Source organism: Vespula pensylvanica, chromosome 1, assembly GCF_014466175.1.
Source record: "Vespula pensylvanica isolate Volc-1 chromosome 1, ASM1446617v1, whole genome shotgun sequence".
In the NCBI taxonomy this organism is placed as follows: Eukaryota; Metazoa; Arthropoda; class Insecta; order Hymenoptera; family Vespidae; genus Vespula; species Vespula pensylvanica.
Genome location: NC_057685.1, coordinates 3101666 through 3117433, shown reverse-complemented (window position 1 = coordinate 3117433; position 15768 = coordinate 3101666). Strand labels below are relative to the sequence as shown.

Sequence of the window (15768 nt, the reverse complement as noted above, 5' to 3'; positions counted from 1 at the left end):
TGTTTTTGTTCTCCTCTCTATTTACTACTAACAATAGACACCACGGACTTATTGCGCCGCTAATTGCGACGATCTGGCAGAGATTATCGAGCATTTAAAAAAATTACATCCTAATGTTCCCCTCGGTGCAACTGGTATTTCAATGGGAGGGTAAGGATATTTATCTCTTTTTTTTTTTTTTCTTTCCTTGTACCAATTAAAACTTATCTAAAAATTAATTTTACTTTGTAAATAGAAATTTGTATTATTATTCTCGTATATTTGTGTGTGTGTGTATAAATATATAATATATAATATATATATATATGCACACATACATACATAGATACATACACACATAGATACATATATATTTATTGTATTATATTTCAGATTGATATTAGGTAATTATCTAGCACAAAACGGTGAAGCTGCGAAAGATAAATTAAAGGGATGTTTTATCATCTCAGTGCCTTGGAACGTATTTGCCGCAACAAAAAACATCGAAGATAATTATATAAATTTGATGTTGAATAAGCATTTAGCTAGTAATCTTTGTCGTACGGTAAAAAAATATTACTCCTCTTTGGAGACTGGCTTAGAAAACGTGGATATGAACGACGTCTTACGTGTGAGTATATAATACAACCCAATTAAATGTGAAAGAAAAATTTTAAAGGACGAAAAGAAAATTACAAGAAGAAAAAGAAAAAAGAATAGAACCTCGTGCATTATTTTTCTTATTTTTCTTATTTTCCTATTTACAATATATTCATATATTTTCAGAGTCAAACCGTACGAGAATTCGATTCGAATTTTACGACCAAGCAATTTGGTTTCAAAGACGTCGAGGAGTATTATCAGAAAGCAACGTTACATGATAAATTGCATTTAATGGAGGTACCGGTGTTGTGCCTTAATGCGGCGGACGATCCATTCCAACCGTTAGAAGGTAGATAAAAAAAAAAAAAACAAAAAATAAAAAAAAGGATATAGATGAAGTAGTAAAAAAATAAAGAAAAAAATTCGTAACTATTTATTCTAAGTAAGTAACAAAATGGTTTAAAACATAACGATTATTTTAATTTATAGCCATACCACTAAACGAATTTAGCAAAACTGAAAACGTCGCCATCGTGGTAACTTCGCGCGGTGGTCACATTGGATTCCTCGAAGGTTTTTGGCCAGTAAAAGAGGAACAATATATAAGCAAACTATTTTGCCAATATTACACTGCTCTATTTACCACTGGTATGGATTTACTTTCCCATTAAAAGAAAGTTTTGACATCATCGAAGAGAATCGTCGATGCAAACATTTTTAGTAATTATTCGGGGCGATTGATCAAGGTGTACCATTGTAAGTTATTATTTGTCTTTTTTTGTTTTCTTCTTTTTTTCTTTTTATATATATATCATATACATATATATATATATATGTACATATGTATACGTACATACAATACATGTGTAAATATATATATATATATATATATATATAAATATATTAAAAACGACACGTTACACGACGATGATTACAACGCCAACAATACATTCCTAAAATAAAATTAAAAAAAAAAAGAAAAAGAAAAAAATATATATATATATATAAAAAAAAACGGGCGAAGTTTTAGTATTATTATTATTCATAGATTGCATTGTATGCGTTAATTATGATTTAGCCATACGAAGAAAAATCTCATTATACATATATACACAAAATTATACTTATTTATAATATATATATATGTATATATGAAGCGATTATTTTTCTTCGAATATCAACTATAGTTGTCCGTACGATAGCGTTTCATATGCGTGAAATAATTTCTAATAATTTATTAACAAGAAAAGTAAAAATGAACAAAAAAAGAAAAAAGGAAAACAAAAGAAAAATAGAAAAAGAAGAAGTATGTGAAACACGCGTATTATGCATTTATCTTTCATAAACATTTATGCAAATAAATTGTTTTTTTTTTCGACGACGATTATATTATATCACAAATAATAATACCTGAACCCCCGTAATAATTTTAGAAGTTGTACAAACAGTAATATATAACATTTACATACGTTATAGCTTGAATTCTAAATTCAAAGCTTGGACGATGAACGATAAAATGTCTGTGTTCTCCTCGATCTAAAAACAAACAGAACAAAATCGAATGTTTATACGATTGTTAATAACGTGTGTGACGTAGTTGAAATTTAATTAATAAATAATACTAACAACTTTAGTGGTTGGTTTTCCACCGCCATGGCCAGCCTTAGTATCTATTCTTGCGAGTAGTGGATTTGTTTGATTTGGTACATTTCCAAGCGTATATTGTAAAGTGGCTATGAGCTTAAGACTATGTAACGGGACAACACGATCATCGTGATCGGCTGTTAAAAGCAATGTAGCTGGATATTGAGAACCATCTTTTGGTATCTTAACATTGTGTAACGGTGAATATTTAATTAAATTTTGAAAATGCTTCGGTTCTTCTGAACTTCCGTAATCGGAGACCCAAGCAGAACCGATCGTAAACTTATGAAAGCGTAACATATCCATCACACTGAAAAAAAAATATATTATAAAATAAAAGACATACTTTTAAATTAATCAACTTCTTTTTCGATAACGTCATGAAAAACATTCCACAGATATTTTCTTTTTTTAACTTTTCAAAAGTCTTTTAAAGATTTTATCTTACATTTGGAGAATTGAATTTAAGAAAAAAAAAAAAAAAGAAAGAAAAAAGAAAAGAAAAAAAAAAAGAAAATAAAAGTAAAATGTGAAAAATATGACGATGAATTCTTTTGTATCTTTTATCAATATATTTATATGGATATATTTATTGAAAAAGCCATAAAAGAGATATTAAACGAATGTATCGATTATATTATATTAGACAGTAAACGTGTCAATATTATTTTTTAATAAGAAAGAAAATAACTAACCCGACTTGCGCGATAGCAGCACCAAATAAACTCGGTCGCTGATTTATACAAGCAGCTACCAACAATCCACCATTACTTCCTCCTTGAATAGTTAATTTACTAGATGTAGTATAGCCATTGTCTATAAGATATTCTGCTGCACATTGAAAATCATCGAATACGTTTTGCTTATTAAATAGTCGACCACCATTGTGCCATTTTTCTCCATATTCTCTGAACGATAAAAAATAATTAATGATGTATATATATATATATATATATAATAATATAAATGTCAATAATATAATTAACTATATTATTAATTACGTATTCTTACCCTCCACCGCGAATATTTGGAATAGCAAGAACACCATTTAAATGTTGGACAAAGACAAGCCTTGTTACGCTAAATACCGGTTGGATACTAACATTGAAACCACCATATCCATAAAGTAAAGCTGGCATAGAATTATCCAAAACTGCATCCTAAAGTGCAATATTTATTTAACTTTTTTTTTTAAGAATTCGTTCAGGTCTCAATTTTATTAAACATACTTACACTTTTCATAACGATAAACATAGGAATTTGAGTACCATCTTTACTAGTATAAAATACCTGTGACGTTTTGTACAAACACGGATTAAAATTTTTTACTTTGATTTCACGATATACCTAAAAAAAAAAAAAAAAAAGAATATGTCAACGTATCTAGAAAATTACTTTCATCGATATATCTGATTCATTTGTCGCTAATACTAACTTTTGGTTCATCGTCATTTTTAAGATCAGTTATGTATATGATTCCAGGCGTTAAAAAGGATGTGAATTGATAAAATATTTCGGAATACTTTTTATCTCCAGAAAAACCAACGATCGTACCAACGTCTAGTGGGAACGTTCTCAGTACTTTACCAGTTGTTAAACTATGCAATTGCAAAATATTCTAAAAATTTATATAAATTAATGTAATGGTGATTATATTTAAATTCAATGATCTAATACAAATGCACTAACTTTAACATCTTGTATGTAACAGGCAACAAACTTATCCCCATCGACTGCAGTAGCCCAGTCCAAAACGTTATCAGGATGTTCAGGTAACAATTCAGTCCATTTATCTTCTTTATAATCTAGCAAATCTATTGCTATTAATTTAAAGTTTGAGGCATTCTTGTTCGTACGAAATATAGCTTTGGTACCAACATTCGTGACGTACTGATAATAAAATAATAATCATCATCGTTATTATTCGTATAGATAAAACAATGATATTTTTAAATTGTAATGCTAGAAATACATCTTACTAACTTCATAATCGGCTTCGAGTTTATCAACGACTTGCGTCAGTGGCAATAAACCATCTATTTTAGAGTCAGGTTTTAATTCTGTGAAGTACACTAGATTATCGCGACAATCTTTCAATGGTGTAACAATTAACCACTTTCCACAATCAGAAACTTGTGCTCCTCTTAAGAAATAGAAATAAATATAAACAATTTGTTGCGCAAATTAATCAGTCGCATGTAAAAGATTTTTAATATTACTTACATCCTCCACAATGGTTCTTCTGGAAATTCTATAACAACCACATCCTCCGACTGTGGTGTACCTACACGATGATAGCACAGTTTTTGATTCTGATCGTCTTGTGTCTCTAATCCATCAACTTTTCCTTTTTGATCGCGATAGTGTCCATAAAAGATACCCACATTATCATGAGTCCAAGTCAAAGGTGAAAATTTTACTCTTTCCAATACCTCAGGATATTTTTCGCCTATTATAATTAACATAAAGATTATTAACAAAATTATGAAAGAAATTATATTTAAGCATACCTCAACATTAAAGGTATATTCACCGTACCAGTATTTGCATTGATAAAATGTATCGTGTTCCAATCTGAACCGCTACTGGATAATCCATATGCAAAGATGCTACCATCTTCGCTAAATTTGCTAAATGATATTGCAACAGTGCCATCCTCGGAAAGAGTATTTGGATCGAGAAATACTTGAGGTTCGCTATCCAAGGTATCTTGTACGTATAATACGCTGAAAGCAGTATCAGTCGTTAAGCGAAAATCAAAATACAAACAAATAGAATTTTTCTTTATATTACCTTTGATTTTGCAAGCCGGTATTCTTGTAAAAGTAATATTTATTTCCATGTTTGGCAGGACACATATATTTAGGAAAATCCCATAATTGTTTTAATCTATCGTGAATATCCTGACGCCATTTGCACGAAGCTAAATACGGTTTGGTTAATGCATTTTGCGTTTCGATAAAAGATTCTGTTTCTTGTGAATTTGGATCTTCTAACCATCTGTATGGATCGGATATCTGTACAATCAATTCAATTCGTTAGATCGTACAAATACATACTTTTTTCTTAATAATGCCCTTGTATCTATCACATATTTTAAATATTTTATTCGCTATAAAATATTTTAAATATATCACTAAGAATACAAATTAATGACATGTTTATAAATATCAGAACTTTTCGTTTACATATATTTAATATACAAGAGAGAAAAATATTCTGCCAGTCATACTGATAAGATTCTCTTTGTTCGCTCACTATGAGTCAATAAAAAAAAATATATACGTTTACATTATTTTCCAGAAAGAAGTCAAATTTCTTGGAAATAAGAAAGAGAATAATCTATCGAAAACATTTTTAGATAAACGTGCCTACTTCGAAATAAATACATAAATGTTTTTTAAATTTGAAGCATTGGCCAGTAGTAGTAGAGAGACAAACAGACAGACAGAGAGAGAGAGAGAGAGAAAGAGAGAAAATTTGACATAACCTCTATAATCGAATAACGAAAAATGTATACTAACCTCAACACCGTGATAATTTTCAACGATAGTTTCGTCGCGACGAACAACTGGATATTGCAATTTTGTCATTGTTGTTGATTTTATCTTGTTCCTTGGTCCTCGATCGTAAAAAGCCTAATTGTGCAGAAGATGTTCGTGTAACGATATTAAGAGAATAAGGAATGCAAGAAGAAAGGAGATATTCGAAAGATAAAGATATATATATATATATATATATATATATATATATATATATAAAGAGAGAGAGAGAGAGAGAGAGGAGAAAGAAAGAAAGGAAAAAAAAAAGATAAAAAAAACAAAGATTACGCAGCACGTTTATATTATACCCTTACTTGTGTCGTCTTCGAAAACGATGAAATACGGATTAGACGTAAGTTAGCAGAGCTTAACGTATTTCTTAAAACGTTCCTGTCGATCCCTATGGCACTCCTAAAAAGCTGCCTCTGAAATACGTTTACCAGTAAGAAGGGTGATAGAACAGGAACAGCAGTCGTCATTCTATACATCTTTCTATCGACTGAACTCTCTCTCCGTATATTTTCGATTATGTTTAACTAATTCGTAATATTATATTCCTAATACTTTGTTATTAATCACATTTCATATTTTCCGATAAATATATATATATATTTATGTATTATATATGCTTCTAATCTTATCGTATATCCAGAATTATTACTATCGATAAAAAAATATTATGTAATGATAATTTTCTATTTATATATATATATATATATATATATATATATATATATATTTATTTATCAGAAAATGACAAATGATACGTGTGTACGTGTATATATAACGTTATAGAATTTTTCTATAAAACGAACGGTATATATATATATATATATATATATATATATATATATATATAAATTTTTCGCTTAACTGATAATTATGAATTCATCGTTTTATCGTAATACGATTTATTAGAATCTTTTTTAAGGTTATTCCTCACTACGAATACGACGCGATAGAGAATTCATTCGATCAAATATAATATTAATAATTTTCATACTTCAAATTTTAATACGAAAAAAAAATATTTATTTTCACGTAAGATATTCGCTTGATAGAAACGAAACGAAACGTTATCGATAAAGATAATATCGTTTTTTAGATTTATAAAGATTAGATAAGATTACAATTAAGAGGAAGGAAGATATATTGAATAAATAATTCGTAATCGTTGAAAATGAAAGAAATCTAAAAAATTATATTTATTATCGGTAGAAAATAATTTATGAAATTTACGAAAATAATTTACGAAATTTACGAAAACAATTTTTTTTCTTCTCTGTTTTCTTTTTTTCTTTTTTCTTTTTTTCTTTTTCTTATCCGTCAAATAACATATATACATACATCACACATATATACGTACATAACTCGAACGATCGTATTACAAATTGGTAGAGAATCCAAGGGGAGTCCAGGATGAGAGTAAAGAAGATATATGTCTTATCCAGTGGCCTTAATTGCCCCCTCTTAATAGCGTATGATAATAATTGACACGTAAACGTGACTTTCTACGAGACATTAGCCAGCCAATAGGGAATATCGACATAACCTCTACGTCATATCTAGGATGGCCATTAACCCCATCGACGGGATTACACTTTTATTCTTTTTAACAAATTCGTACGATATTTTTGTTCCAAAAGCTACTATTATTTCATATAATTGATACAGAGACAAACAATGTTCCGCGTTACAATGATTTCTCAGAAGTTCGATTAGACTTTGATACTGTCGATAAAGAAGATTCAACTATTATCGACGTTATTTTTTCTTGCTGATATATATATATATATATATATATATATATATATATATAATATGTTTATGTAATAATGAATAAATATTCGTAAACGAATTTATTTTATTTATATTTACGCTGAAAACAAATTTATTTGATTTGTAATCGCTAATTATCTCAAAAATATGCGTGCAAGCTCGTGTTTATTAATTATTATTAATAAACGTTGAAGTTTATTAATTATTCATTATTTCGTTAAAGACGAAACATTTCTAACGATCGAGTTAGAAATTTGTAGTTCTAAAGAACAGACTTGACTTTTTGTACTGGTTAGATTAAAAGTCCCTAGATGTATCAAACATATTCCTTGAAATCAATTACTCTCTTTTCGAGAGTACTTTTTAGGATATTTTTTTTTCAGGTTTGTAAAACTACAAAGTCTATGTAAGTACAAGCCTGTGAATCTCTCGAAAAGAGTTTTAATTGACTTTTCAAATCGTTTAACGACTTTTGATCTAACCTATATATATATATATATATATATATATATATATATAAATACATACAATTTTATTGCATAAATTAATTTAATATATAAATATTACGTATACGCTTAACTACATAGTTATTTTTACCGTTCGAGTTTTATATCGGATTTTTTAGGTTATAAGAAAGAGAAAAATGCGGGAAAAATTTAATTTTCTTCGTAATCAAGAATTTCTAGTAATTATTAAAAAAGAACGTTAATGTCGCGGAAAAGATAATCAATGCGTGTCGAACGAATGCGTTTGGTAAGAACAGTTAATGCGTATAGTCGTTAAATTATGATAAACTTGTCGATAATGTTGAGACATGAAGAGGGAACGATGAGTGAAAACCTGAAACCGAGCGAATAAACAAATAAATAGATCCGTGTGCAAAATATATTTGAAAAAAGAGTTAAGTATGTCGGAAAGAAAGAGTTATTTATGGCGGTTGAACGATAATTTTCTTTTCTTTTCTTTTTTTCTTTTTTTTTTTTTGCGACCATTGGTTATCAAATATTACTTTTCATAAACGAAGTCCTTCTCTTTGTTGGTATAAAAAATATATACGTGTAAATTGATCTCTGAAGGAAATAGATAAATTTTAGAAAATTTATTAATAATATTAATAACTTGTATATATTATTGTAATGTATATTGTAACATTTATATATATATATATATTATTTATATATACAATTTATATATATAAAAGTTTCTAGGTGATCTTAAAAATCAATTACTTTTTTTTGACATTTTCGAGAATACACACGATCTATTTTTAATTATGTATATATATATATATATATATATATATAAATTTGTATATATAAAATTAGTATACAGAGAAAAATTTCCCTCTTTCAATTTGATACATGTACATACGAGATCTGAATACAAAATATATATTACACTAGAAAATTGAACGAGTAAGATTAGCGATATCTCGAAACTCGAATCTGGAGCATGCTCTTTCTTTCTTTTTTTTTTTCTTTTTATTAGATTATATTATTTAAAAATTTCCGAGTAGTCTCGCCCGAGTAATAAAATAGTTTATACGTGTATATATAGAAGACTGTCTCTCTCTCTCTCTTTTCATTTCTTATAAATATGTTATATATTCAATATTAGTTGAACGACACACATATTTACGAAGACGATAACGATAAACTTTTCTTTAAGTTCGTCTTAACATCGATCGATTTGAATATAGCGTTTGATTCATAGATTTATGCATACATTTGCAGAAAAGAAATGTACAATGCAGGTGACCGATAAGAACATTTATGTAAGATTTGTGTGTGTATGCGTGTATGGAGACTATATACATATTTTCATGTTTGTCCATATATTATCATGCAAAAAACTTTCCTTTTCTCATTGAACCGTGTTTTTCAATTTGGCGATAAGGCCAAAAGAAACCACACACGAATCTTTCGAGGAAGTTTTATCTTTGAGTTTTTTTTTCTTCTGTTTTCTTTTTCTCTCTTTCCTTCCTTTTTCTTTCTTTCTTTCTTTCTTTCTTTCTTTCTTTTCTAAAGTTCAAGAGAAGAAGCATAAACAAGGGCAAGAATAAATTCTCTGAAAAAAAAAAAAAAAAGAAAAAAAAATTAATCGATGATTTTTATGTAAGTAATACAATAATTTTTTCTCTTCCATAATAAAACGATTATTATTAAATTTTCCATTATCGGTGTGATTGATAAAAAAGGAAGAAAAAAAAAAAAAAAAAGAAAAAGAAAAAAAAACAACAACAACAACAAGATCTCAGTAATCGTCCTTGCGTGATCGATCGATCACGTCGTGAGTCCAATCGTATTAAAAAATTGTTCAATCGTAGATTTATTCGCGCCTAATATTATTAGTCCGTTCGACGTGTTTCTCGACCAATAATAGCTACGTAGAATCCTGAGTAATCGATTGGCTATTGCGGGTGGGGATAGGTAGGTAGGTAGGTGGAGGGGGGAGTGACGAAACGAAAACGAGAAGATGGCGTCAAATACGATGTCACGCGTAGGTCAGCTGTACTTTGTGCTTCGAACTCAGATAACCTCTTTGCGTGTGTTAAAAGACCTTTTCCCGTTCCTTCCCCCTTAACTTTTTCATGCTTATGGAGATACACTCAATATAACGTCAAAAGTCGAACGATCGATCAGTATTCGTCGGGAAATTTGCAAGCGCATCGATTCGAAGACATTCGTTTCTATATTCGCGTGAATATTATCGACGACAAGGGCTGACTTATTCTTTAACGTTTATATATATATATATATACGCACGCGCGCGCATACACACACACACTGTTTTATTTCTATTTCTGTTCGCGACCGTGTCGTGATTGTTTCTCTTCAATTTTCTTTTTCCATTTTTCTCTACCTCTTTCTTTCTCTATCTTTTTTCTTTCTTTCTTTTCTTTTCTTTCTTTTTTTAAACGAAAACGCAAGTGACGCGCGCATATAGATATATTCAAAATTTAGGCGCGAAATCTAGTGCCAGTGTTAAATATATCTCAATCGTCAATTAGAAAGATTGTAATTTAATTCTTTCAATTTGTCAGCACACGGAGGAATGCAAAAGGATTGTCGAGATTGTTTGGGTATCCGATACCGCATCAACAGTCTGGATCAAACGTGGAAGTGGTTACATCAGACCATTGCCCTTCACGACTATCTAATATCCATCACGGCGAGTCAATCCGACGTCTCGAGACATACGCTTTATTAAAATAGGAGAGAGAGAGAGAGAGAGAGAGAGAGAGAAATAGAGAGATAGATAGAGAGAGAGAGAGAGAGAGAGAGAGAGAGAGAGAGAGAGAGAGAGAAAGAATTTTTCCTACGAAGAAAACTACGTCACAAGGCTGTTCTCTGATCTCAGCTTCTTGTCTCGAGGTAACATAATATTAAAAAAAGAAGAAGAATAAAAAAATAATAATAATAAGAATAAAAAGAAGAAGTAACATTGACGTTCATTTAGTCTAAGACTGATATTAACGATAAAAATATCGTCGGATCGGATTCCTAATAACGTAGAAAGAAGAGAAGGAAAATAAGAAAATAAGAAAGAGACCGAGTGACCGCCATTTGCGTTCTACATTACCGACCGTTGGGAATTAAGGTAATAGTAGTTACCACAGAGACCTCTCTCTCTTAATCTCTATCGATAAATCGATCGATAAAGTCACGTGGGGATACGAAAGTGTATAAAAGGAGTGTAAAAAAGAGAGAGAGAGAGAGAGAAAGAAAGAGTGAAAAAAAAAAAATGTCTCTGATCAGTAAGTGCGGTAGTATCGTCGTCGGCAGAGCTGTACTCTGTTGTCGTTTAAAGACATTCGACGGAACGAAATTGCATCTAAGATGGTCCTCGTCGAGTTTCAATGAGAAACACAGGCAGAACGTTAACAATAATGATATCATAAGAAAGTCAGTATTTATATCGCAATCGAATGATGTGTTCACCAATCTAGCATTGGAGGATTGGTTATATCGTAATTTTGACTTTACGAATCATCATGTATTGCTCTTGTGGCGTAACGATCCATGCGTCGTAATCGGCCGTCATCAAAATCCTTGGCTCGAGTGCGATACACGTATTACGGAGAAACATGGTATAGCGTTGGTACGGCGTAACAGCGGTGGCGGTACCGTTTATCATGACAACGGCAATTTAAATCTATCATTTTTCACACCGAAACAAAGATACAACAGGAGATACAATTTGGATATTATTACTAGAGCATTGTATCGTGAATGGGGATTGAAAGCTGTTGTCAACGAACGAGAGGATATAGTCGTCGAGGGACGATATAAAGTATCCTTTGATGTAACGTATCGCACAATATTTCTAATAGTCTTTATTTCTTTCTAGGAGACGTTCATAAATTTCACCTCCTTTCTCTGATCTTTTTCCTTTTATACTTTATAGTAGAATATATATGTGTATATGTATATATATATATATATATATGTGTATGTATGTATGTATGTATATCTGTATATATTTGTTGTATGTATGTCGTATTATTACTCTGTATGATCTTTGAACCAACCGCAAGTGCAAGACGGCGTGCCATTAATATTGCACCGTTCAAAGATAAGATAACTGTGTTCTTCTTCTTTTTTTTTTTTCTTTTCTTTTTTTTTTCTTTCTTCTTTTTTTCAATTTCTTTTTCCCTATCTTTTTTGTTTGTTTGTCAGCTTGATATACTCGTCCGTATAACGATTTCATTATTTCTTGTTAAGTAATATATTATATACGAAAGTTGGTATCGCTCGTTGTATTCCCTATAAAGGAAAAAAAAAAAAAAAAAAAAAAAGGAAAAGGGGCGGCCATTTTAAAACGTCTTCTATGAAATCGAACATTATCATTCGTGTATGTATGTATCCTTGACTATATTATAACTTAGGTATCTGGTACAGCAGCCAAATTAGGACGACCCAATGCTTATCATCATTGTACGCTCCTAGTTGCATCTAATAAAACATTGTTGAGTATGATCCTTGAAAGGAAAGAGGTAAAAAAACAAAAAAAAAATTATTTTTCCAACATACATTTGTTTTTACGTATCGAGAAGATCGTTATAAATCTGTTTTCTTTTCTTTTCTTTTCTTTTCTTCTTCTTCTTCTTCTTCTTTTTTCTTTTTTCTTTTTTCTTTTTCGTTTTTAATTTGATCGATTTTACAGACTGGAATTAAAACAAACGCTACAACGTCAACCCGTTCTCCCATAAAGAATCTAACGGAAGTTAATTCGGAGGTACAAGTAGATAAACTGATAAATACCTTAGGTTGGGAATATTTACGTACAAAGCCACTTGTCCTCGAAGATGGTGGTTACGATCATATACAAGAACAAAAAGGATTTCAATTGATTAATCCGACCGAGGATTGGTTCCCAGGTATAATTGAATTTCTTATTTCGATCTTAACAATATCATTTTATTTTAATATATAGAAATATTTGGTAATGTTACACGTTGTTGTTTTATAGGTATAGACAAATTGAAGGAAGAATTTCGTTCGTGGGAATGGATATATGGAAGAACACCAGAATTTTCGGTAACGAAGACCTTCGATATGCCAGCGTCAAATGGAAATCTTTATAGAGTTAATTTGACTCTAGAGATACAAAAGGGTATAGTAGAAGAAATTAGAATGAGTTTGCCAGCCAATTTGGCATCACCCGATTTAAATCAAAACGCAAACGTATTCACGAATCTACGGGGCGTTAAATACGATAGCGAAGTTATGGACAACATAATCGCATTGATCAGTTGCAAGAATTTCTCTGAGAGTATGTCTCAGAATACAAAAAAAACGAACATGGTCGCGACGCAGTGATCGATCGTTATTCCTTTGAACGATCTCAAGAAGTAACATCGATAAGATAGGATGAAGGACAAACGAAGGAATCAATTATCGTTTATAGATAACGTGTTTCCGATGACATCACATTTTATCTAAGATTCGCAAGCCTCTGTATTGTAACTATATTTTTATTTTATTTTATATGTTTCGTTTTTTCTATATATATATATGTGTGTGTCTGTGTGTGTGTTTTTTTTGTTTCTTTTTTGTTCTTTTTATTTTGTATTTTTTAGTCGTTCCCTCCCTATAAAGTGTAAAGTGTAAAGTGTGTGTATTTTTTCTTTTTGAGAATCACATCGCATTTTATTCAAGATTCACAAGTCTCTTTATTTTAACCATATTTTTGTTTTATACCTTTCTTTATTTTTCCTTTTCTTTTTTTTTGTTTTTTTTTTTTTTTCTTTACTTGTTTCTTGTAAAACGTTTATACCTCCTTGTTATAAATCTCTGTATATGTGTATATATATATATATATAGCGTTTTAGAATAAAAAATTCTACCATATATTTTACATAGGAAAAAATAATTTGAAGACTAGATTTATCTTTTTAATACTTTCGATCAGACGAGCGTTACCTCTGCGAATTTTTCTTTCTCCTTCAAATCAATTTTGAAATTTCCACTTAATCTTATCAGATTGTAATGACTTTAAATCACTTTTATTTCTACGTTCTTAAAAAGGGAAGGAAAGAATTCTTTCTTTTTATTTTATTGTTATTATTATCTTTCTTTTTTTTTTTTTTTCTTAAATCTTTTTTCACAGAGTCGTTATACGGTGAGCAGGTTTTATATAGATTTTATTAATTGCCATGAATATTATACGATGCGTAATATAGAGGAGTCCCTTTTTTCTAACGTTACTTTGATCACGCACCGTATCCGGCAGTATTGTTATTTAAATTGGAGTTGCGGCTCTATAAAGTCCCGGTCGTAGAATAACGTCACGATATGGTGGCGGAGGAGTACCTGGACAGGATATTGTTTGACTTGAATCGAGCGTAGGCTCTGTTGCGACGTGCCATTGACTATGAAGTAGGAAAAGTCTCTGTGGATCGTCGTTCGTCGTACGATCACGATAATCGTGTTCACGGCAGCAGTATATGAATTTTTTTAAAAGGCAGACGTAATAAAAGGCCATACTGCTAGCACAACCAAGTAAAAATCCCATAATTAAAAACCAATAGGGCGATATCTTCGAGTAATTTTTGAATATATTTTGCAAATCGTTAGTCGACGATGTAGAAGAATTATTGAAATTATCCTCACATTTTATCACTTCCTGAAACTTTGTGTATTCCTTGGAGGAAGTCGAAGAATGCGTACGAACTTTCGAATATATCAAAGGCTTCAACATTATCTTCTCAAATTTCTTCGGTCCTTTTATCGTTTTATTACAAATCAAATCGTATTCGATCTTTCTTAAACGAAGATTATTCTCGAGATCGTACATCATTCCGTTGCAAGACCAAGGATTTCTATAACGAAATTAAAAAAAAAAAAAAAAAAAAAGAAATGTTAATTATTGTCGTCGGTACGGTTGACCATCTTATCACCGATGCTTTACGACATTTAATGTATAAAGCAACGAGAGATTCTTTCAAGTATAATTGGCGATCTTTTATAACGTAATAAAAGATCCTTCGCGTTTTCTTTCTAACCAAAGCGTCGTCGGTTAATATAGTTGATAGTCGGAACTAATGGAACATTATATAGATAGATAGATACATACGTACGTACGTACGTACGTACATACATAGATAGATAGATACATATTATATACGGTTAAGACGTCAACGTACCCTTCCAATGATACTTTCCTTAAGAATTGCAAGGGCTTGAGGACAACGTTATCTAGCTGAATCATCAAGTTGTTTGTGAGATCGAGGCTTCGAAGATGAGTCAGTCCGGCGAACGTGTCTACAGGTATGTGACTGATTTGACACGAGTGCACATCGAGTTCCTAAATAAACAATTCAGATAGATCGTAGCAAATCGACACTCGATGACGATGATTCATTATTCTGGAATTATATTATTTGTCCGAAGTTATACATCCCGGGTATTTACCGTCAGCCATGGACATTGGAGCTTTGGCACCTGTATATTAAAATTGTTCCTTGATAATTTCAATATACGCAAGTTCTTCGTCTCGAGAAAGATGTCGGGAAGTAGATAATAAAGATAATTTCTTGATAAATCTAATACCCTCAATTCGGTGATACCAGAGAATGCTTCCAGGGTAATATGACTTATCGAATTTTTCGACAAATTCAAATATTTCAGATTGGTCAGGCCTGCTTCCTGAAAAAATTATATTATCGCATGGTACAGGAGAATGATCGACAAAACGATGTTACAAATAATGCTTGAAT

At 30.6% G+C, this 15768-nt stretch overlaps 4 protein-coding genes across 6 annotated transcripts in view; 2 read left to right on the top strand and 2 right to left on the bottom strand.

Moving 5' to 3' along the window:
• The window catches only part of LOC122637533 (phospholipase ABHD3), a 4314-nt gene extending 2914 nt beyond the window's left edge, over positions 1-1400 (top strand). Inside the window, exons 4-7 of the mRNA XM_043829721.1 lie at positions 38-150; positions 373-610; positions 766-931; positions 1072-1400. Coding sequence (XP_043685656.1) covers positions 38-150; positions 373-610; positions 766-931; positions 1072-1253 — 699 coding nt within the window. The 3' untranslated portion in view covers positions 1254-1400. The remainder of the gene's footprint in view (positions 1-37; positions 151-372; positions 611-765; positions 932-1071) is intronic.
• An 80-nt stretch (positions 1401-1480) lies between these two features.
• On the bottom strand, positions 1481-7493 carry LOC122637444 (prolyl endopeptidase-like). 2 transcript variants are annotated; one of them, XM_043829561.1, is made up of 14 exons: positions 7135-7493; positions 6083-6193; positions 5751-5864; positions 5020-5243; positions 4765-4952; positions 4450-4675; positions 4210-4369; positions 3916-4116; positions 3662-3844; positions 3460-3573; positions 3238-3386; positions 2922-3134; positions 2209-2536; positions 1481-2118 (listed from the first exon to the last, which is right to left on the bottom strand). In XM_043829561.1, the coding sequence occupies exons 3-14, from the start codon at positions 5817-5819 to the stop codon at positions 2053-2055; spliced, it is 2121 nt and encodes a 706-aa protein (XP_043685496.1). In that variant the 5' UTR covers positions 5820-5864; positions 6083-6193; positions 7135-7493; the 3' UTR covers positions 1481-2052. The 2 variants fall into 2 exon arrangements, with proteins under 2 accessions (XP_043685496.1, XP_043685487.1); XM_043829552.1 differs by lacking the exon at positions 7135-7493 and having other exon boundaries at positions 1481-1535; positions 2052-2118; positions 6083-6278.
• A 3318-nt stretch (positions 7494-10811) lies between these two features.
• Positions 10812-13537, top strand: LOC122637518 (lipoyltransferase 1, mitochondrial). Of its 2 annotated transcripts, none has more exons than XM_043829709.1 (4): positions 10812-11840; positions 12436-12543; positions 12714-12927; positions 13020-13537. In XM_043829709.1, the coding sequence occupies exons 1-4, from the start codon at positions 11292-11294 to the stop codon at positions 13367-13369; spliced, it is 1221 nt and encodes a 406-aa protein (XP_043685644.1). In that variant the 5' UTR covers positions 10812-11291; the 3' UTR covers positions 13370-13537. The 2 variants fall into 2 exon arrangements, with proteins under 2 accessions (XP_043685644.1, XP_043685636.1); XM_043829701.1 differs by having other exon boundaries at positions 10812-11852.
• Positions 13538-13583: 46 nt separating this feature from the next.
• Positions 13584-15768, bottom strand: part of LOC122637510 (slit homolog 1 protein-like) — a 2875-nt gene continuing 690 nt past the window's right edge. Inside the window, 4 exon segments of the mRNA XM_043829690.1 lie at positions 13584-14312; positions 14315-14871; positions 15196-15356; positions 15464-15697. Of these exon segments, the coding sequence (XP_043685625.1) occupies positions 14263-14312; positions 14315-14871; positions 15196-15356; positions 15464-15697 (1002 nt within the window). The 3' untranslated portion in view covers positions 13584-14262.

Coding starts and splice junctions, on each gene's coding strand:
- LOC122637444 (XM_043829552.1), bottom strand. CDS start 6,256: ATGTATAGAATGACGACTGCTGTTCCTGTTCTATCACCCTTCTTACTG. Junction 5,865..6,082: donor CGTTTTCGAAGACGACACAA/GTAAGGGTATAA, acceptor CTGCACAATTAG/GCTTTTTACGATCGAGGACC. Junction 5,244..5,750: donor AAAATTATCACGGTGTTGAG/GTTAGTATACAT, acceptor TTGATTGTACAG/ATATCCGATCCATACAGATG.
- LOC122637518 (XM_043829701.1), top strand. CDS start 11,292: ATGTCTCTGATCAGTAAGTGCGGTAGTATCGTCGTCGGCAGAGCTGTA. Junction 11,853..12,435: donor GATATAAAGTATCCTTTGAT/GTAACGTATCGC, acceptor ATTATAACTTAG/GTATCTGGTACAGCAGCCAA. Junction 12,544..12,713: donor TGATCCTTGAAAGGAAAGAG/GTAAAAAAACAA, acceptor TCGATTTTACAG/ACTGGAATTAAAACAAACGC.